The 21,916-nt window shown below is 41.2% G+C and overlaps 1 protein-coding gene across 1 annotated transcript in view; it reads left to right on the top strand.

Moving 5' to 3' along the window:
• The window catches only part of Anln (anillin actin binding protein), a 59,674-nt gene that overhangs the window by 9,686 nt on the left and 28,072 nt on the right, over window positions 1-21,916 (top strand). The window contains exons 6-15 of the mRNA XM_042054700.1: window positions 2,250-2,440; window positions 3,414-3,521; window positions 7,126-7,252; window positions 11,208-11,318; window positions 12,914-13,146; window positions 14,891-15,036; window positions 15,363-15,510; window positions 17,249-17,384; window positions 17,717-17,899; window positions 20,369-20,495. Coding sequence (XP_041910634.1) covers window positions 2,250-2,440; window positions 3,414-3,521; window positions 7,126-7,252; window positions 11,208-11,318; window positions 12,914-13,146; window positions 14,891-15,036; window positions 15,363-15,510; window positions 17,249-17,384; window positions 17,717-17,899; window positions 20,369-20,495 — 1,510 coding nt within the window. The remainder of the gene's footprint in view (window positions 1-2,249; window positions 2,441-3,413; window positions 3,522-7,125; window positions 7,253-11,207; window positions 11,319-12,913; window positions 13,147-14,890; window positions 15,037-15,362; window positions 15,511-17,248; window positions 17,385-17,716; window positions 17,900-20,368; window positions 20,496-21,916) is intronic.

The following is a 21,916-nucleotide window of genomic DNA, read 5'->3' as shown; positions in this document are numbered from 1 at the left end:
TTCTGGTGTGCTACATATATTATTGACTGAGAAACAGAAGACTAAAAAAGTTAGCATAAAATACATGGTGACAGACTTTTCAGTGGACTGTGTTTAACTTTGTGTGTGATGCATACATCTGAGTATGTTGGAGTGCCTGCATGCATGGGTGGAAGTGAGAGGAGTGCATTGTTAGTCTTCCTCTCTTGAGACAGGATCTCCCATCAAACTGAAAACTCCATTTAGCTAGGCTAGCTAGCCAGTGAGCACCCAGGAACCATATATCTCTACCTTCCAAGGCTAGGGTACAAGCATATAAATTTGTGCTTGTCTATTTTCACACAGATGCTGAGGATTTAAATTCAGGTCCTCATGCTTGCAGGGCAAATGGTCTTAAGTACTGAGCCATCTCCCTGTCCGCTCCCCACCTTTTTTTTTTGAGTGTATTTCTTTTTTGACACAGGAGCTAATGTGCCCCAGGCTTCCCCTAGGCTTACTCTTAGGTGAGGATGACTTTAGACTTTGATCTTCTTATGGCAGGCATGCACCCCCATACCCAGTTTATGCAGTGCTGGGGATTAAACAAAGGGACTTTGTGCCCTTTAAGTGTATATTCTACCAACTGCCACATCCCTAGCCTGTGTTTAACTTCCTGAAAACACAGTCTTTCTCAAGTAGAGTAAGCAGAAAGCCACTGACAGTTTCTAGATGCACTAAGATGAGGATTAGAAATGGGGAGGTCAGTCGTAGAGCTCTTGGATGCACGGGCTCTGGGTCCAATGTCCAGCGCTCACGAAGCTGCAGGCGGGGTGATGACGACAGTGACAACAGAACAGAAATAATTACAGGACCCTTTGGAGTCACAGTGATTTTTGTTTGTTTGGTTGGTTTTGGTTTTTCAAAACAAGGTTTTTCTGTGTAACAGTCCTGGCTGTCCCTCAGACTCAGATCCACCTGCCTCTACTTTCCACGTGCTGGGATTAAAGATATATACCAGAAGTGGTAGTAAATGACACATAGTCCTCAAACTATGGCCATATGTTGAATTCTGCTGTTTTTTTTCCTCTTTAAATAAAGTTTATTATAATAGTCACATCTGTTTATTTCTTTCCTGTGACTTCTTTCAGTCTTTTCTTTCATGTCTATCACAGGAACGCGTTGTCAGCCTCCGATATATTAACTCTACTTTAAATAACAACCTTTTGGTAGAGGTGGCAATATATATGTGTGTGTTATTCTCTTTTACACTTGATCTTAGCCAAAAGGCTGAGAAGCAATGCGTTGTCCTCTTTTTAAAATAATATTCTGCAACAGGTGTGTTTGTGTGTGTGTGTGTGTATACTTTGTACTGTTTCACATAGCAGTCTTTTATGAGTATTAGTTGCATAACTCATAATTTATAAAAAGAAAAATACAGAGGACAGCTGTCTGGAGTTGCTTTCTTGCTTTCTTCCTTTCTTTCTTTCTTTGTTTTTTGTTTCTGTTTTTGTTTTTTAGAGACAGGGTTTCGCTGTAGTTTTAGAGCCTGTCCTGGAACTAGCTCTTGTAGACCAGGCTGGCCTCGAACTCACAGAAATCCACCTGCCTCTGCCTCCCGAGTGCTGGGATTAAAGGCGTGTGCCACCACTGCCTGGCTTTGGAGTTGCTTTTTATCGTGTTATTTTGAGGCAGGGTCTCTTGTTTATTTCTCTGTTGTGCTCTTGAATTTCCAGCCATTTTTCCTCCTCCCATTTGAATGTAGAGTGCTGAGTCTGGGATTTCAGATGTGAACCACTAAATCTATAAGGATTCTGAGGATCAATGCAGGCTCTCATTGCTTTGCAGCAAGCACTTTTAACTGCTAAGCCAGCTTCTTGTCCCCTCCCCCTTTTTAAATTAACTAAATCCTGTACATTTTAGGACATAGGGGCTAAAGAGATGACTCATCAGTTAAGATGATATGTACAGCTGTTTCAGAGCAAATTGAGTTCAATTCTCAGCCCCAATGTCAGGTAGCTCAAAAGTGCCTGTAACTCCAGCTCCAGGGGAATTGACATCTGGCTTATGTTGGTACCTCTACTAATGGGCACCCCCATACAGAGACACATACATACATATAATTAAAAATTTTAGAACATGTTACTAATAGATTCTTTGAACAATTTTAGTTTCTTTTTTGAATGACTATTTCTAGAAGCAAAGCATTTTGTAACTAATGGATTTTAGAATTTTGCCTTGGAAATGATAATTGCTAGTTATTTTGACTAGATTTCAAAACTATGTTTTTATAGGAGGAAAAGGAATTAAGCCTTTCCTGGAACGTTTTGGAGAGCGTTGTCAAGAACACAGCAAAGAAAGTCCAGGTCACAGAGCATCCCATAGAACCCCCAGTGTCACTCCAAACACAAAGGCCGTCCAGGAAAGGTTACTCAAACAGAACACATGTTCTTCTTCTACCCATGTAGCACAGCAGCTCAAACAGGTAAGGCTTTCTGCATTAATTCTTATCACATGACCTCAGCATGGAACCTAAGAAATAAATATGAGTCTCTTTTTAAAAAAAAAAAAAAAAAAAAAAAAAAAAAAGATGTGCTTATTTTAAGTGTCAGGGTGTTTTGCCTGCATGTATGTGTGTGCACTACATATATGTAGTGCCTGCAGAGGCCAGAAGAGGTCATCAGATCCCCTGGAACTGGGATGGTTGCAAGCCTCCTTTGAGTATTGGAACTGAACCTGGGTCCTCTGTAAAAGCAATCAGTGCTCTCACTCACTGAACCATCTTTCCAGCCCAAATATGGGTCTTTTTGACTGAGCTAGAGAGAATCCTTTTGAGGACATGCTCTAATTATAAGACCTATCTCGTTCTGTAGCCTAGGCTACCTTTGAATTCTCTAGGCAGCCCAGGCTAGCCCTATGTTCTTGGTAGTTCTTCTACCTCAGCTTTCCATGTGCTAGGATTATAGATTTGATCACTATCCCTGACTTTAATAAGCAACACTTTGGCTCTCTGTACCTTTAACTGCAAATTGGACATGAAATAACATATCATATTCCACACGTGTTATGAGTTAATATTTTATAACTGAGTACAATTTTTTTTTGAGACAGGGTTTCTTTGTGTAGCCTTGGCTATCCTGGAACTCGGTCTGTAAACCAGGCTGGACTTGAACCCACGGAGATCCATCTGCCTCTGCCTCCCGAGTGCCACCATCACCAGCAAAAACAATAATTTTTTTAAATCTTTCCTTTGATTAAGCCCTTATAGAGTTCTAGCTGATCTCAAATTAGCTCTATAAGTGAGGGTCATCTTGAGCTGCTCCTGCTGCCTCCACCTCCCAAGTGCTTGGACTACAGTTGTATGCTACTATGCTTTTAAGAAATGTTTTACTAGTATTTGGATATTCTTAAATGCTGTTGGTTCTTGTGTAAAACAATGCCTTATCTAATGGATTTAGGAACGTGAAAAAGAACTAGCATGTCTTCGTGGTCGATTTGACAAGGGCAATTTATGGAGTGCAGAAAAGGATGAAAAGTCAAGAAGCAAACAGCTAGAAACCAAAAAGGTAATGTGAACAAGAATTATAAAAGTCCCTGATGTACTAAAGTAATAGTAGTTTTTAATTTTTTTGATTTGAGAGGATGCTCTCTCAATCTAGCCTAGACTGTTACAAACTAAGTAATCCTCTTTTTCAGCCTCCCAAATTCTTGGATTATAGGTGTGAGTCGCCGTGCCCAGCTTTGTAAAGTCAATTTTAAACACTTTCTTTCCAATGATGTTTCTTTTCCCCTTCCCTGGTGCTTAGGTGTAGATGACTCCTTTCCTTGTGGTGTTCTCCATTTTTGTCCCTCTACAGCTTTCTCGCTGACCTCACAGTCAGTCTTGGTGTTCTTCTTAGATGCTGGTTTTAAACACTTCTTAGAATCTACGATTCTCCTCGGTGACTATTTAACTTTTCTACTGTTCTAGTTTGTTTCTCTATTGTGATAAAGCTCTGACTAAAAACAGCTTGGGGAAGAAAGGATTTATTTGGGCTTACATCTTATAGTCCATTATTAAGAAAAGTCTGGGCAGAAATTGGACATAGGAACTCAAGCAGAGAACATGGAGGAAGGCTACTTACTGGCGTGCTCTTCATGACTTGCTCAACCTGCTTTCTTATATAACCTGCCCAGGGATGACACCACCCACAGTGGGGTTGACACTTTCACATCAGTTATTAATCAAGAAAATGCCTCACAGACTTGCCTGTCAGCCAGTCTTCCAAGATGACCCTAAGTTGTGTCAAGTTGACCAAAAACTACCCGGCACATCCACATATGATGCCTTTAGTGTCTGCAACCTTTTCTGGTTCCATATGCCTTTAATTGTTTCTTTATTCTAGTTAGTCTTCAATAAGTCCCTCCTTAAACAAACACAGTCACACTTGGATATATAGATCCAGTTAATATTTTCTAATCTATTACCAATCTTTCTGTCTGTCAGCCAGTGTGATAGTTGCTACCATAGGTTTGTTTTTCTTGTTCCAATTTTCTTTTCTCTGCCCTCTCCTTTTCTCAAGTTCATCCATGATTTTCTTTGATTAGTTTCAGATATTTAACTAGACTTCTTAGCAACGTTTGGCATTGGTACCATAGTACCAGATTCCGAACAGTTTTCTCCAGGCCCTGTAGTCAGGAATCTTTAGATTATGTTGTACTAAATAATTCCTTGGAAGCCTATGAGATAGCAGCACTTATGCATGTGGCCAAACTTATGAACATGATACTAACAGGGAGTTCAGAGCTTTCCTTCCCCAGAAACCCATTGGTTTATCACAAAAGGAGTAGGCAAAATCATGGGTGGAAAATACAGGAGTGTCATTAAAGTCCAAGGAGACAAACCTTTTTGAGAAGGAAGGGATGGTTTATCCCCTGAGGGTTTAAATGAGTCCGCTGAGATTTGTCTGTTTGGTGTTTGTATGTGCTGAGGTTTCAAGTATGAAGTCTGCTGTGATGTGTAAGGTGAAGAGTGCAGGCATGAGGAGGGAAGAGAGCAGAGCCAGTGTAGGCAGTTGCTAGAAGTTCTGTCTAAATGGGAGGGAGAAAGCAGGTGGTGCCTTGGTATAAAAAAGCAAGGTACAAAAAAGCAAAGTGTGTTTGAATTGTTGTGTTTTGTTTTCTGTGACTCAGGAATATTTTAGCACTGATGGAAAGGAGTTAAGTTAATAAGTTATGGTGAAGAGAAAGGAGCTGATCGTTGTCGGATGAGGGAGGGAACCGTGTGTGAGAAAAGCAAGGTGGAAACTCCGCCCTGATGTCTGGCGCGCTGGCCAGGTCTGAGGGTCTGTTAGTGGCTGTTGTGTTTCTTTCAAGGAAAGGGAGGTGCTCACTTCTCTGTCTTTGACTAGAGCATGGCAGGGGAAATACTTGAAGGAAGAGAGGCTAACTGAGAATCAGAAGGGACCAAGATGGTAGAGTTGAGACTCGGATGGCCATGTGTCAGGGACTTTTCTGCTGCCGTGATAAACACCATGACAGAAGCCACTTAGGGAAGAAAGGGTTTGTTTTAGCATAGGGTTCCAGAGGGTAGAGTCAGCGATGGTGGGAAATGGTGGCAACCATCAATGAAGCATGGAAGCAGGAGCTGGCTGGCCATCCTTTCAGCCACAACAGGAAACAGAACAGGAAGTAGGGTAAGGCTATAAACCATCAAAAGCCCATTCCCGTGACATACTTACCTCCAGCAAGACTCCATATCCAAAAGGTTCCAAAACCTCCCCCAAATAGCACCTCCAGCTGGGGAGCCACGTGTTCAAATACATGAACTGTGGGGGACATTTTTTTTCAAACCACAGAACTGTAAGACCATACATGTGTACTATAACAAAATTGCACAGGTATAGCCAAAGAGTCTAGGTGTTGATTTGAAGAATTTTGGTCAGTCCTGGGTTAGGGTTTTCCCAAACAAGAGGTCTGGAAGCTTGGTCATCTGAACCCTTTGATGTCGTTGGTGAGGAAGTGGTTGCAGTGAAGAGTTCTGAGGTTGAGGTCCACACTGTGTGGTGGTGAAGGGATAAGAAAGTAAGTAGAATCAAGGAAGAAGAGCATCAGCTGACCAGAGGACAGAGAGCATTTGGTGGGATTGGAGTCACAGTCAGGATGGGGTGTATGGAGAAGCACAAACCATTTTCAGGGGAGGCCAAATTGGAGTGTTGGCGAAGGGTTTTGGAACTGACATTTTGATGCAGCTGAGAGGTTGCTTGGATGGCCCTGATGGCCCCTTGATGATGCAGGCCTTAAACTAGAGAAGCACTTGTGGGTTCAGAGAAGACTCTGTTAGTAATGCTAAGAAGCTCCAGGTTGTTTCTGGTGGGGCCTGTGGTCATGGAGTGCACTAAATTCTGGGGGCCAATCTTGGAGTAATAGCTTTAAACGCGGGTTAATAAGACCCTGCAGAGGTGCGGTTCTCGTGTTGTCAGGCTCGGGCGAGAAGTCTGTTGTAGGTTTTTATTGTTTTAGTCCTTCTCACAGTCATTGACTCACTGTGTAGACCAGGCCGGCCTGGAACTGGCAGTGCTTTTTTTGCATCTGCCACCAGAGTGCTGGGGTTATAGATGTGTGCCACCATGCCTGGCCATCATAGCTGTCTCCGCTGCGGGGCGAGAACAGCCTATGGAGTACACTACAAGTTAGCAGTGGGCTGGACAGTAACTAAGCCTATCCATCAGAAAGTCCAGTATTGAGACAGTAAAACAATGTATGCTTTCCTTCTTTTCTTCCTTATTTTTGGGTCTGTTTTTATCCTTGTTTTGTTTTGTTTTGGAATTTTATACTTTGAGTAAATGATGATTAAATAGAATCTTCGTGTCAGAACTGTCTCAATATTGTATAGGCAAAGACAGAGAAAAAGTTTTGTGTTACCTTCACTTTAGTTGGTTTGTGTATGACTGAGATCTGATGTGAATTTTCATTCTTTCTCACTTTCTAGTCTTGTAAAATATTTTAAATAATGAAAATCTTACACCCGGGAAGTTATTAACACTGGCCTGGGCCCTTTTAATAGTATATTATTTCTTTTGTACTCAAAAAATATATTGAATGTTATTTAATAATAGTTCTATTTCATTTAGTAAACTAAGATTTATAATTCTGAGAAATAGAATTTACCTCTCCATTTGCCTTTTGCAGGACATTCACTGTCAGAATACTCCCCTCAAGAAACATCAAGTTGTTTCAAACACCCCATCGGCTGCTGTAACAGATAAAGTGGCCGAAGATCAAACTGCAGTGAAGATATCTAGTGCAGAACCTTCAGGTTAGTGTCCCCTGCTGCGCAGCTGAAGCTGTGCTGCTGCAGACACTGGAGATGACTCCGAGGACGAGTGCTGCTGTGCCATACGCAGGCAGAGCTGTTCTCCCCTTCAGTCTGCTCATTTCTGACCTGTAGTTCTTCCCAGTGTAAGAGCTCCCGCTTGGCCAGTGTGCTGTCCCCTCCCCAAGGACAGACGGGCTTTGGCTTTGTTCTGTCTTACAGCCTAGAGAGTATAGCCCGTCATGGCAAAGGAGCCAAAGGGGCCTAGGCTAGGAAACTCCCCCCTCTACCCTCCCCCTGTCTCTTCCTCCTCTCTTTCTCCCCCTCCCCCCATTTCCCCAGCCCTCTTTTTCTTTGGAGATAGGATCTTACTGTGCAACCCAGACTAGCCTAGAACATTTAATCCTCCTGCCTCAGTGTGTTAAGTGTTGGAATTATAGGTGAGTCACCACACATGGCTTATCACAAACACTTTGAAATTTTTGTTTTCCTTTCTTGCTTGCTTTTCTTTCCTTCTTCTTTCCTTCCTTCCTTGTGACAGGGTCTTACTATGTAGCTCCTGCTGTTCTGGAACTCTGTAGACCAGGCTAACCTCAAACTTAGAGATCAGCCTACCTCTGCCTCCTAAATGCTGGGATTAAAGGTGTGCCCCACCATGCACTTGACAAATTTTTATCTTAATAATGTGTGATATATAAAAAGAATCATATAAACTCAGGCTCAGGGGATAAGAACACTGGCTGTTCTTCCAGAGGTTCTGAGTTCAATTCCCAGCCCCACATGTTATCTCATAACCATCTGTAATGAGATCTGGTGCCCTCTTCTGGCCTGTAGGCATACATGCAGACAGGACACTGTATGCATAATAAATAAATAAAGCTAAAAATAAAAATAAGAATCACATAAACTCTACCTGCTTTAGCTGGGCATGGTGGTCTATGTCTTTAATCTCAGTCTTCTATGGGCTAAGAGAGGATTCATGATGTTAAATAATAATAAAAATAATGAAACCCCACCCTTATCCCATCCCCCAAAACCAGTTGAACAACTTACTGGCCTTAGGTGCACAGTTCAGTAGAGTTAACTATGTTCACTTGTCATCGATCTCCAGAACTTACCTTGCAAAATTGAAACTGTACCTGTTAAACAAAAATTCTCCTTGATGCTTTATCCTCCCATTTTACATTGTTGCTGTGAATTTGTCTTCTTAAAATGCCTCATGAGAAGAAACACGCAGTAGTACTTTAATCTTTAAGAATGCAGTCCGAGATTCTGTAGGAGAAGCTTAAAATTGTGACTAGCACCTGAACTCCCTAAGAACTCGGGTTCTCCTGCATGTCCTGCAGTTTTCACACGGCACCAGAATTGTCACAGCTTGGTGTGTATTTCTGGAAAGTGAGACCCTGGGTGAAGGAGGCCACTGTAGCTGGACACTGTCCCACCATGTGTACGTAGCATGTGTACATAGCTCACGCATTCTCCGTGTGTGCACTTACAGTGCCTTCTCCCTCTCTGCTGCCGTGCGCAGTTGCCTGCGCCCCCGTTGCAGTCTTTGAAGAAGGAAGTGCCCAGCAGTGGAACCGCTGCATCGTGTTTCGTTGCAGTTTCACAATCTTATGTTCTCACTAACGGTGCACAAAGTTCTAATTTTTCTGCTTTTTACCAGCGTTGTTACTTTCTGTTTTGACTGGTTTTTGATAATGATGTTTTTGTTTTGGGTAGTAACCATCTTAATAAGTGTAAGGTGAAATCCCATTGTGTTATTTGTGTTTCTGAATGGCGATGGTGGACATTTTTCATATTTTTTTGTGGTCATTTTTGTTTCCTCTCTTAAAAAATGACTTCCGTACCCACCCATCCCACACACATACACCTGTTTTTTTCTGGGGGGAAAAAGGCAGGACCTTACTAGGTCGGCTAGGATAGCCTGGAATCACTTCAAATTTCTGCCACTGTCCCTCCAGGTGCTGGGTTTATAAGCATGTACTGCCATGCCTGTTCCAGTCTGTGTGTGCATGCAGGCGTGTCTACATGGGTTTGTGGTATTTTTCCTTGGAACCGTCCATCTTTTGTTGAAACAGGCTCTCTTACCTAGAACCTGTTGTTCCCTGGTTAGGCGAGGGTAGCTGATCCTTAAACTGGGCATCTGCCTGTCTCCAGCTTCCTGGTGCTGGATTAGAAGTGAACACTGCCACTTTGATCTTTATGTGCGTTCTGGGATTCAGCTCAGGTCCTCATGCTCGTGATTATTGGCAGGTACTTCACTACTGACTGAGCTGCCGCCACCACTGCCTCCGAAACCCTGCTTCCTTCGTTTTTCAGCCATCCGATTTCTCATGGTTGGGTTGTTGTAGTCATCTGTATATTCTGGATAGCAACCTCTTCATCATGGATAGCTTTGTAATTGTTTGCTTCCTTTTATGTGTTGCTGAAACCAAGGGCCTTACACCTGGCAGAGAAAGTACCATTAAGTTGAACCCAGCTATATAATACATTTTAGCAGGAAATATGAATCTTTTCTTTCAGAAATATTTTGAATATTCAGGGGGTCCTTGAATTCTATATAAATTTGAGGATGCCTTTCTGATCCTGTAAAGGAAGATTTTGGTAGATATCACATTGAGTGTGCAGATTATCTGGTCCTGCTGGCGCTTTACCAGATGTTTCCTCGTGTTTGTATCTTTTAGCAGAATTTTGCTGTTTTTAAGATACAAATTGTTTGACTCTTTGGTTGAGCTTATTCCTATGTATTTTCTTCTTTTACTTTCTTACCTAGCCCAAGCTGTAGTCCAGGATCCCCTTAAACTTCAGACTCTCCTGCCCCCACTTCCCAAGTGCTAGGGTCACAGTTGTGCGTGCGCCACCACACCTGGGTTATGCGGTGATCACAGGTGAGCATGTGCTACCACATCTGGGTTATGCGGTGCTGATGATTGCTCAGGCTTCCAGACAGCCAGAGAAACTAGAGTTATTTTGAGACTGTTCACGGCTGTGTAGATGTATGTTTGTATGTATGTATGTATCATTGGTATCATTCAGTGTTATGCTCTGTAGCCCTTGCTGTCCTTGAATATGCTGCAATTCTGCGCTAGCCATGTGTTTTAAGATTTCAGGTGTGAGCCACCAACCACCCTTAGATGTTGATATTATCTCCTTTATGTAGCTTTGCTGAATTTACTAAATTTATTAGTTCTAACAGGCATGTGCTGCCTTATTTTTTTGGTAGCATTCTTCAGGGTTGTCAGCATTAGGTGATGCCATTTGTGAGCTGAAATTGTGGTAATTCTGTTCTGGTTTGGATGCCTTTTATATTTACTTAATTTTTATTTTATTTTTATTTAGTTGCTTTTGATAAGACTTTAAAATGTATCTCACATTCAGTAGGGAGAACAGGCATGCCTTATGTTTCCCACCTCAGAGGAATGCTGTCAGTCTCTTGTCAGTGAGTGTGTTAGCGTTACCTAATACTTTCATCTATTTTCTGAGGAAATGATCTTCTGGACTTAGTTTTGAGTGATTTTGTTTACACATTTTTTTTAGGTGAAAACTAATTATGGAATAGTCTGAATAAAGAAAACTTGCCATTTTTCCTCCTGGTGGAGAGAAAAACAGGAAATTAAGAGAAAGCAGATAAAACACTTCCCCCTCCATTTATAGATTTGAATGTTTAAAAGTACATGCATGGCTTGCTTTTTGGGGGCGGGGGGAAACAGGGTTCCTCTAGCTTTGGAGCCTGTCCTGGATCTAGCTGTTGTAGACCAGGCTGGTCTCGAACTCACAGAGATCCGCCTGCCTCTGCCTCCCGAGTGCTGGGATTAAAGGTGTGCGCCACCACCACCCAGCCAAGTATGGCTTTCTAATAAAGATTTATGATTCTCTAATTTTACATTTTCAGGTTGTTCCTGGCACATGTGTGCGACACACACACATTAATTTGATTTTTCTCAAACTCTTTTAGGTTCCCCTGAAAGCAAAATGACCAAGTCCAGCCCTTTGAAAATAACATTGTTTTTAGAAGAGGAAAAGTCCTTAAAAGTCACATCAGACCTGAAGGCTGAGCAGGAAACTGGTTGGTTTACAGCATTACTCTTGTTAGTTCTAGATCCCTTGTAAGAAATAACAAAATAATGTAAGACTAGTACTCTCATTTTAACCGTCCTGTTACTTTATAATACCTTTTTGTCACACTAGGATACACTGTAGCTTCCGTTGAGCTGTGGTACTGTTGGTTTTTGTTTATCTTTTATTTTTTATTCATTTTGCATTTCAACCACAGTTGTCCCTGCCACCCACTCCTCCCAAAGGGTAAGGCCTCCCATGGGGAGTCAGCAGAGCTGCTGTTAGCGGTTAAATCACTCTAGATGGGGCTAACGTTTTCCTGCACTGACTGCTGTGTGAGATGACATCTCCTACAATAGAAGGGACTCCTTGGAAGTGCTATTTGAGGTTTATCATTTATTGTTTTATTTTACTTATTTATTTTTTTCCAGGACAGGGTTTCGCTGTGTGGCCATTGCCGTCATAGACTCACTTTGTAGACCAGGCTGGCCTCAAACTCCCAAAGATCCACTTGCCTGTCTCCTGAGTGCTGGAATTAAAGGCATGAGCCACCATTGCCTGTAGGAGATGGGAGGCAGCTAGTTAGTTCCTGGTGGCCCGGCTAGCTTAGATCTGAAATAATCACATAGAAACTGTATTAACTAAATCACTGCTTGGCCCATTAGCTCTAGCTTCTTATTGGCTAACTCTTACATATTAATTTAACCCATTTCTATTAATCTGTGTATCGCCACGTGGCTGTGGCTTACCGGCTAAAGTTCCCAGCATCTTTCTTCAGAGGCTCCATGGCTTCTCCCTGACTCCACCCTTCTTTCTCCCAGCATACAGTCTAGCTTTCCCCACCTAGTTCTGTTCTTCCCTGCCATAGGCTCAAAGCAGTTCTTTATTCATTAACTAATAGAAGCAACACATAGAGAGAAAGACCTCCCACACCAATTGCCCATCGTGACTTATTATTTTTAAATTATGTGTGTGTGACTCTTTATGGTGGTGTGTTCAGAGGTGCCTTTAGAGGCCAAAGCAAAGTGTTTTGTTTTGGAGCTGGAGTTACAGGTCGTTGTGAGCTGCCCATTGTGGGTGCTAAGAACTGTACTTGGGTCCTCTAGAATAATAGCAGACTTTAACCACCAAGCCATATCTCCAGCCCTTGAGTACTTTTTGAAAGTCAGAATCTTATGTTTACTTTCCTTTTTTTTTCAATATTTATTTACTTACTTATTATATATACAATATATGTCTTCTGGCCAGAAGAGGGCATCAGATCTCATTACAGATGGTTGTGAGCTACCATGTGGTTGCTGGGAATTGAACTCAGGACCTTTGGAATAGCAGGAAATGCTCTTAACCGCTGAGCCATCTCTCCAGCCCCTACGTTTACTTTCTCTGTAAATCTAATCTTTATATCTTAGAAAATATCTCGGAACTTTTTAAATATTGTTAAATATGAACTTTATCTTGATTTTATAAGCATTGGAAGTTGTCCTCTCTCCGTTGTTAGGAAGTGATTTTTCTTAGAGTAACTCTTGTTTATTTTAGCAAACAATGGAAACTCAGCCTCCTCTGCCACGTTGGTTCTTAGTGTCTACCCACTGAAATGTTTTTCAGAAGTAGTGCGTGAAATTGAAATGAATGTGGATGATGATATCAATAGCTCCAAAGTCATTAATGACATCTTTAGTGATGTCCTAGAGGAAGGAGAACTGGATGTGGAAAAGAGCCAAGAGGAGATGGAGCAAGTGGAAGCAGAGACCAGCGAAGAGCAGGAAGATGCACTGAATATCTCCTCGATGTCTTTGCTCAGTCCCTTGGCTCAGACGGTTGGTGTGGTAAGTCTAGAGGTAAGAAAAGACGACATGTACACAGGCTTAATGCCAAATACACTGAATAATATACTTCTTCCACTTTTTGTAGATGGATTTCCCTCTACACAGTGGGGTTGTATAAATCTGTTAGAATTTTCTTAGTAACTCTAGTAGTTCCTGTGACCTCAGGTAAACATTGACATATTTTAACAAACATGACATTTGGGCTCAATTCTGGTTGTAGTGTTTTGTGATTGTTGCAGCTTCTCAATCACATGGTTCTCTCAGCTGTTATACAAGGTCAGCTATTGCCTACATTCTAGGGCTGATGGAATCTTTAAGTCTTAATTATATTTAGGTTCGGAAATACAAGTAGCATTCACTGAGGCCTAACCTCTGTTACTTGCCATCACCTTATGAGCTCAATTAGAAGTACTTTATTTAAAAGGTTTTGTTGGTTTGGGTTTTTTTTTAATTATTATTTATTTATTTTTTGAGACAGGTTCTCATATGGCCCAGGTTGGTGTGGTATTGTTAGGTTGGTGTAAGTTTAGGTTGGTGTTGCAGTTTCATACCATGAATTTTAAGACTTTCTAAAAGGCTCAAGTACATCTTTATCAGTTAGTCTAGGAACTATTAAAGGTAGCACTTTTTTTTTTGGTTTTTTGTTTTGTTTTGTTTTGTTTTGTTTTGGTTTTTTTGGTTTTTTGAGACAGGGTTTCTCTGTAGCTTTGGAGCCTGTCCTAGAAGTAGCTCTTGTAGACCAGGCTGGCCTCAAACTCACAGAGATCTGCCTGCCTCCTGAGTGCTGGGATTAAAGGCATGCACCACCACTGCCCAGCTTAAAGTTAACATATTTTTGCCAGTGAGAAATAAATATGTTTAATTGTGTAGTAAAATGTGTGCTTTTAAACTCAACAAACTTTTGAAAAGCATCTCTGGATCCTGCTGGCTGTGAAGCATCTTCCTATAAACAGTGTTGTGGAGATGTTGAGTCAGTGTTAGCTGGCTGACTAGAGGTCAGGCGAATATGGTGCATGAGGGAGAACTTTGTGACTCAGTTCAGATTTAAAGAACTTTTTTCCCCTCTTCATTTTTAGTTTTATGTGTATGTTGTTTTGCCTGAGTGCTTATCTATGTATCATGTATGTGCAGTGCCTACAGAAGCCATAAAAGGAATTGGATCCTCTGGGACTATATTTTAGAGATGGTTGTGAGCCACCATATGAGTGCTGGGAATTGAGCCCTGGTCTTCTAGAACATCAGCCATTATTCTTAAATACAAGTCCTCTCTCCAGCCCCCAGCTGAGCTTTTAAAGTTTGGTTCTGTGATGTTTGGTCCTTCTCTGTGGACCAGTACTTCTGTGGCAGTAGGTATTTCAGTCTTCAGTGCATTTCATGTATTTGCTGATTTGTGTGTTCTTTATCCATTTATTTTGTAGAAATTCAATCTGTTTTATTATTTTATTATAAAGCAGTAGATGTGTTAGATATGTATGTCCTAATAACAGAAAAGAATTAATTACATTATTAATTCAAAATTAAATGAAGTATCATTTAGGATAGTGTTGTACATCCATAACATCTGGTATGTAAATCCTGGGTGTGGTGATACATGTCTGCAACCCCAGGTTTCAGGGGGTTTCGGCAGGAAGATCAAGAGATGGAAACTAGCCTGGACTAGATAATGAAGACCACGTCTCTTAAATAAAAACAAAAAATATATATAAAAACAAAGTTGAAAGTCTAACATCTCATTTACTTGTTTACTTTTATGTAGAATGTAATTTCTTCACCCAAATTGGAGTTAGGAGACACTAGCCCAAGTGCTGCAAGTCCCAAACCAGGAAAATTCCAGAGAACCCGTGTTCCTCGAGCCGAGTCTGGTGATAGCATTAGTTCTGAGGATCGTGATCTTCTCTATAGGTAAGGTGTGTGGGGAAGGCTCACCTCCACCGTGTTGTCTGAGGTTGACATGAGAAACATCACAGCTTAGCTCTTGTTTACAGAGCTTTGTAAGCTTGGGATGACTGTGGCCTGGGGAGTGAACTCAGGACCTCAGGTGTGCTAAGCAGGAAGCCTGCCACTGATGAGCAGCCCCAGCTTGGAATAACTTCTGTCAGTTTTCCTTTCACCAATGACACTTCCATTTTGGGGGAATGCGCTGATGCTTAAGTGTGAGATTCGGTTTCTGTGACGTTTGATAACGTCTGTTGTTCAGTGGATCTCTAACAGTGGCTCTTTCCCTGCAGCATTGATGCATACAGGTCTCAAAGATTCAAAGAAGCAGAGCGTCCTTCCATAAAGCAAGTGATTGTTCGAAAAGAAGATGTTGCTTCAAAATTGGGTGAAAAGAATAATGTCTTTTCTTGTCAAGTTAATATCAAACAAAAAATGCAGGTATGTTTTCGCATGTGAAGGGAATGTAGACTTTCTTGAACTAAATTGTGAGCTTGTGGCCCTACTAATCTTGGCCCCAAGGGACTGGAGTGAGGCTAGCATGTGGGTGTTATGTTAGTAGTATCTTAGCTACTCCTGATTCAGTTTAACATCAGGAATACACCCTTCTTAGAAAGTTGGAAGCTGGTTCACAGTGCTGTGACATCATCACACTGGAGCAGATTGTGTAGTATAGTGATGCCTAGCATGTGTGAGGCCCTGGGTTCAATCCCCAGCACCTCTCTACTGCCCAAAACTTAATTATAACTGTTAGCTGGATGATGGTATGTGAAACTTACTATGGTCTTAAAGGGGTTTTATGCTAAAGAAAATGTTTTGTTTGCTTGGTGCTTTCTATGTGGGCGTGGGGATCAGGACCCAGGTCCCCATGCTTGTGCAGCAGACCCTTTGCCAATTGACCCACCAAGTGACCATGTGGAGCTCAAGTCAGCACAATAGCAACTTCTGAAAACAAAAATACACTATAATTTAAAATTGTTACTAATTACTAAGAAACAGTGGTAGGAAAATATTAAAAATTTGTTCTAGCTGGGCGGTGCTGGCGCAAGCCTTTAATCCCAGCACTTGGGAGGCAGAGGAGGCGGATCTCTGTGAGTTTGAGGCCTGCCTGGTCTACAGGAGCTAGTTCCAGGACAGGCTTCAAAAACTACAGAGAAACCCTGTCTCAAAAAAAAAAAAAAGTTCCAATTAGTTACGGCAGTATGGTATATTTATTTATTTTGAGACAGGGTCTCCTGATGTAACCTTAGCTGGCCTGGAGCTTGGGCTTGGTATGTACCCAGACTTCCCTAGACTCAGGTCTGCCTACTTCAGCCTCCCGAGTGTGGAAATTAAAGGACTGTTGTGGGTTTTTTTCTTCGTTTTGTTTCGTTTTGTGGCTTTTCAAGACACAGTTTCTCTATATAGCTCTGGCTGTCTTATAACTTTCTCTGTAGACCAGGCTGGCCTTGAACTCAAACTCTGAGAGATTCCCCTGGCTCTGCATCTGCATATGCCACCACGCCACCTGACTGTCTTGTTTTATGGCAGCAGAAAACTGCATATATACTAAAAGTTCACTTTATGGCATAGAGTGTGACCTTCATAGCCAGCAGAGTCATGAGCTGTGGGAGACAAGAAGACAGTTTGGTTCATCAGGACTTAGTAGCTGGTATTAGTCACCAAACTTGAGTGTCTGCTCCAGCCTTCTTGATAAGGAGGTTTTTCATCCCTTCCCTTGATGGGATAACTCTGTGTGCTTAACATTCCGAGATCCCTAGTAAATATCTGATCACAAAGGCCTCCATGCCTCCCGCAATACAGTAGTGTCACATTGTAGGTTGTCTTCATTGGTGTCACATGGTGTGTGATGTACATGCTATTTTCAGAAGTATGGCCACAGGAAGGTGTGCACGGATAAGTGCTGCCAGGAACATCTTGGATTCATCACATAATTTAACTTTGAACTAATGTTTGATTGTTTGTATTTACAACCTTTTACTGTTATATTTTTTGTGATGCTCACAGTTATGTTCCTAGCTAACCCACAGTAATAGAATCTGTAATCTAAACACTTGTGCAGTAAAACTAACATTTGGACTTTTAAAATATTTGGAAATTGTGCAGTCTGTTTAATTAGAATTAAAGTTTAAATAAAGTGGTAATGATGATTAATTAATTCCTCTTGTGCTTTCACTAGGAGCTCAGTAATGACATAAATTTGCAGCAGACAGTGATCTATCAAGCCAGCCAGGCTCTGAACTGTTGTGTTGATGAAGAACATGGGAAAGGATCCTTGGAAGAAGCTGAAGCAGAAAGACTTCTTCTGATTGCAAGTATGTATAAGGCACCTGGAATACAGTATCCTAAATGAACATACATGTGCCATTCCTGTCTGTGTCTTACATCTAATGTGGGAATGGAGCGGTTGAGGTGGGAAGGTGACACCTCATTAAGAAAACCGATTAAAAACTGGCCCTTTGTAAGGAGCTGGGAGCAGACTAGCAGAGGACATTTCACCCAAGAGCTCCGTCGAAGAGACGGTAACTGATTTTTGTCTCTGTTGTTTTGTTCAGTTGCCAACTCAATGTGCTTTCATGATTTGGCCTCATTCAGGTCCAGCTGCAGTTCTAATATTTAGAATCCTTACTTGCATATTTCTATGTAGCTGAGAAGAGAGCACTTCTGATTGACGAACTGAATAAGCTGAAGAATGAAGGGCCTCAGAGGAGGAAGAAGGCTGGTATTGTGTCTCAGAGTGAATTTGTTCCATCCAAAGGGTCAGTCACTTTGTCAGAAATCTGCTTGCCTCTGAAAGCAGATTTTGTCTGCAGCACCGCTCAGAAACCAGGTATGAGGCTGGATTACACAGATAATTGTGAAGTCCACTTAGACTGCATTTGTTTGAGAAAGATATAAGTATGCATTATGATGCAAAACTTCCATCTTACATTGTTGCAGTGGTATGCTTGTTCATCCTGGCTGCCCAGAAACAAAATAATAAAACAGAAACTGTATTAATTAAAACACTGCTAGCCCATTAGCTCTAGCTTCTTATTGGCTAACTCTTATATTAATTTAACCCATTTCTATTAATCTGTAAATCACCACATGGCAGTGGTTTGCTGGCAAAGATTCAGCATGCCTATCTCTGGTGAATTCATGGCGTCTCTCTGACTCCCCCCTTCTTTCTCCCGGCATTCAATGCCGTCCTCCCTGCCTAGCTCTGCTCCACCCTGCCCTGCTCTACTGTGGGCTCAAAGCAGTTCTTTATTCATTAACGGTAATCACAGCATACAGAGGGGACTCCCACATCATTACAGTTTCGTTCCTCATATTGTATGGACAATTTCTCATATTAAATAGTTAGAGGAAATTTTACATAATAGGGTTAGCAACCCATGCAAGTATGTATATCACTGTATCTCAAAGTAAGGCCAAACATAATATGACAGAAAACATTTTCCTAGGTTATCTTGACAAGGCATGACATTTGCCTTTCATTGGTATAGGAGGACCTTCTGTATTTCTGTTGCTTTCATTGGTTAATAAAGAAACTGCTTTGGGCCTGGTGATAGGGCAGAACTTAGGTAGGCAGGGAGACAGAACTGAATTCTGGGGAAAGAAAGCAAAGAGAGAGCCGGGCGGTGGTGGCGCACGCCTTTAATCCCAGCACTCGGGAGGCAGAGGCAGGAGGATCTCTGAGTTTGAGGCCAGCCTGGTCTACAAGAGCTAGTTCCAGGACAGGCTCTAGAAACTACAGGGAAACCCTGTCTCGAAAAACCAAAATAAAAAAGAGAGAGAGAGAGCCGCCATGGAGCTGCCAGGTCAGACATGCTGAATCTTTTCCAGTAAGCCATGACATGTATGTCGTGGTGACATACAGATTATTAGAAATGGGTTGAATCAAGATGTGAGCATCAGCCAATAAGAGGCTAGAACTAATGGGCCAGGCAGTATTTAAATGAATACAGTTTCTGTGTGATTATTTTGGGTGTAAGCTAGCAGGGTGGCCGGGATAGAACAAGGGACCCCTCTCCTACATTTCATTAATTAGTTTTGTTATCTGCCAGGTCATTTAAAAAGTTTACTTTATTGTTAAAATTCACCCCATTTTATAAGTTCCTTCTAGAAATTTTGAATTATTGGTTGTGTGAGTGATAATTGCTCAGTGACTATACTATATTGAAGTTCTATTTCCTTTTCTTTTCTGGATTGGATAACCACAGTGACCTTTTAAGATTGCCTAATCTACAAAAAAATCACATGAGAGTCATATGGGTAAAGAGGAATATGGCAGTATGCTCTGAAAACAGCAGGATATTTCTAGAAAACTCATGTGAAATATTGGATAAGAATTGTTTTAAGATTCTTTTGCATTTTTATTTAATTAGAACATTTTCTTTGGAGTAAAGAAGTTTTAAAATTGAAAAGTGAATTTAAGGTTTGGGGAAAGAATGGAGACATAACATGGTTGAGCCTTCAGTGGGACCATGTGGAACAAGGTTGTCATCCCAGCTGCTTGGGAGGCTGCAGTGGTCCTGAGCTCAAGGCCAGATGGAACAACCAAGTGACAGCTGTGTTTCTCCAAACAGGGTAGGGAGGGGGCAGGGGTATAGTTGAGACCCAGTGCTGCCTCACATGTCTGAGTCCCTGAATTCAGTCTCTAGGACTTAATTTTTTTTTTAATAACATTCACTGGATGTGGCGGCTTGTGTTTATAATCCCAGTAGTTTGGAAGATTACAAAAGTATATCTTCTCAAATTCAAGGCCTGCCTGGGTTAGAGAAGGCGTTCCTATTTCTGAACAAACAAATGAAGAAAAGTTTGAGTATTATTGTAGAAATGAGCTAATCTAGGTTATAATTTTTCCTGTTGCCTGATTTTAGTATCATGCAGAAAACTTGGTAATTTAGTCTTTGAAATATTGTTACTTAGTGATAGTGAATAATAGTTTGTTTTTATTAGATATTATCCCTGAGTAACCCTTAATGGTTTTTAAATCAAATTTTGAAATAACAAATCATAATTTACCTTTTAGAGGTATATACTTATTACTGCCTAATAAATTATAGCAGAAAGGGAGGAATGTAGAATGAAGTTATTTTGCTTTATGTAAGTAGAAGACTTTATGTTTATCCCCAGACTATACGTATCAGCTTGTCTTTCTTAGGTTTTTGTTTTGAGAAATCTGATCTTAGACATTGTAAATATAAATTTTATGTGGGTCAGGTGCGTTATGACTTCTGACCTTCCAGAATGTTGTCTAGTGAAGTTTGATCCTCTTTTGCTAATTTTGCAATGTGTTTACTTATTACAGATGCATCAAATTACTACTACTTAATTATGCTAAAAGCTGGATCTGAGCATATGGTCGCCACACCGTTAGCAAGTCCTTCAAACTCTCTGAGTGGTGACGCTCTGACATTCACCACCACATTTACTCTGTGAGTAAACTGAGTATCTCATGATTCAGACAAGTTTTTCTTTATATAGAGTAAGACAACCTCAGCATTTGACTGATAACTTATGATCTCGTTTTATCTGTTGTAGTATATGGGATGGAACTCAGCTTTGTGCATGCTAAACATGCATTATCAGCAAACTACATCCCAAACTTTTATAGGTTGGTTTTTTTTTTGGGGGGGGGGGGAGGTATTTTTTGAGACAGAGTTTCTCTGTGTAGCCCTGGCTGTCCTGGAACTCACTCTGTAGACCAGGCTGGCCTCAAACTCAGAGATCTACCTGCCTCTGCCTCCCTAGTGCTGGGATTAAAAGCATGTGCTAGCACTGCCAGACCCCAAACTTTTATAGTATTTAAAATGTATTTATATTTGTTTGCTAATTTATTTTAATTAATGTAATATTTTTATTAGCATATGTTATACATAATGACATGTTATTTTTATACCTGCAAATAATATATTTTTGGTTATATTAGCTCCCCGCCACCCTTTCTTGTCTCATCTCACTCCTGCTGATCCCTTTGTTCTCCCAGTCAGTCTCCCATCTGTCTTCTCACTTTGGTAGTACTGAAATCAAGCCTAGGACCTTGTGAACTAGGCAAGTACTCTACCACATGCTACAGCCCATCCCCTTAATTTGTCTATTTTAGTTATTATTCAGTGAGCTAATGAGTTTAAATTAGGGTTGCTTACAGGACCATGGGTAAGGGGTTACTTACAATAGCATGGGCAACTTATCAGTGATTGCCCTACTGAAAAAAAAGTCCCATGTCTTCCCCCACCCCCACCCCAGTAACCATCAGCTGCCAGTGTCTCAGGTAGAGATAAGCCCTTGAAGCACCTCCCGCAAATTTTTCTTTCTTCTATTCTTCTTCTTTCTTTTTCCTTTTAAGTTTATTTATGAGACTCTGGAGAGATGGCTCAATGGCTAAGAGCATAGTCTGTTCTTCAGAGGACCAAGTTTAGTTCCCAATATCCTTGTGGCAGCTCACAACAATTTGTAGCTCTAGTTAGTTCCTGAGGATCCAATGCTCTCTTCTAGCTTCTGCAGCCACCACATACAGGTGTGGTACACAGACACACATGTAGACCAAACACCCACATACATTAAAATAAAAATAATTAATCTTTAAGAATGTATTTGTAACTATTATCTGTTTGTGTGTGTGTGTGTGTATGTATGCTTGCATGACGTGGGTGCATGGGTTTGTGTTTAATAGTGCATGTGTGGAAGTTAGAGGATAACTAGAATCTGTTCTCTCCTTCTGCCTTTATGTGAGCTCTGGGTATTGAACTTAGGTTGCTAGGCTTGTGCAGCAAGCCCCTTTAGCCATCTTCTGGACCCCTGTTTATTCTTTAAATATGAGCAGATAACTCAATTTTCAGTTGCTCAGTTTAGCTCT

This window comes from Arvicola amphibius, chromosome 3 (genome assembly GCF_903992535.2).
Source record: "Arvicola amphibius chromosome 3, mArvAmp1.2, whole genome shotgun sequence".
Classification (NCBI taxonomy): Eukaryota; Metazoa; Chordata; class Mammalia; order Rodentia; family Cricetidae; genus Arvicola; species Arvicola amphibius.
The sequence above is the reverse complement of the archived record's forward strand: the minus strand, read 5'-3'. Positions and strand labels throughout refer to the sequence as shown.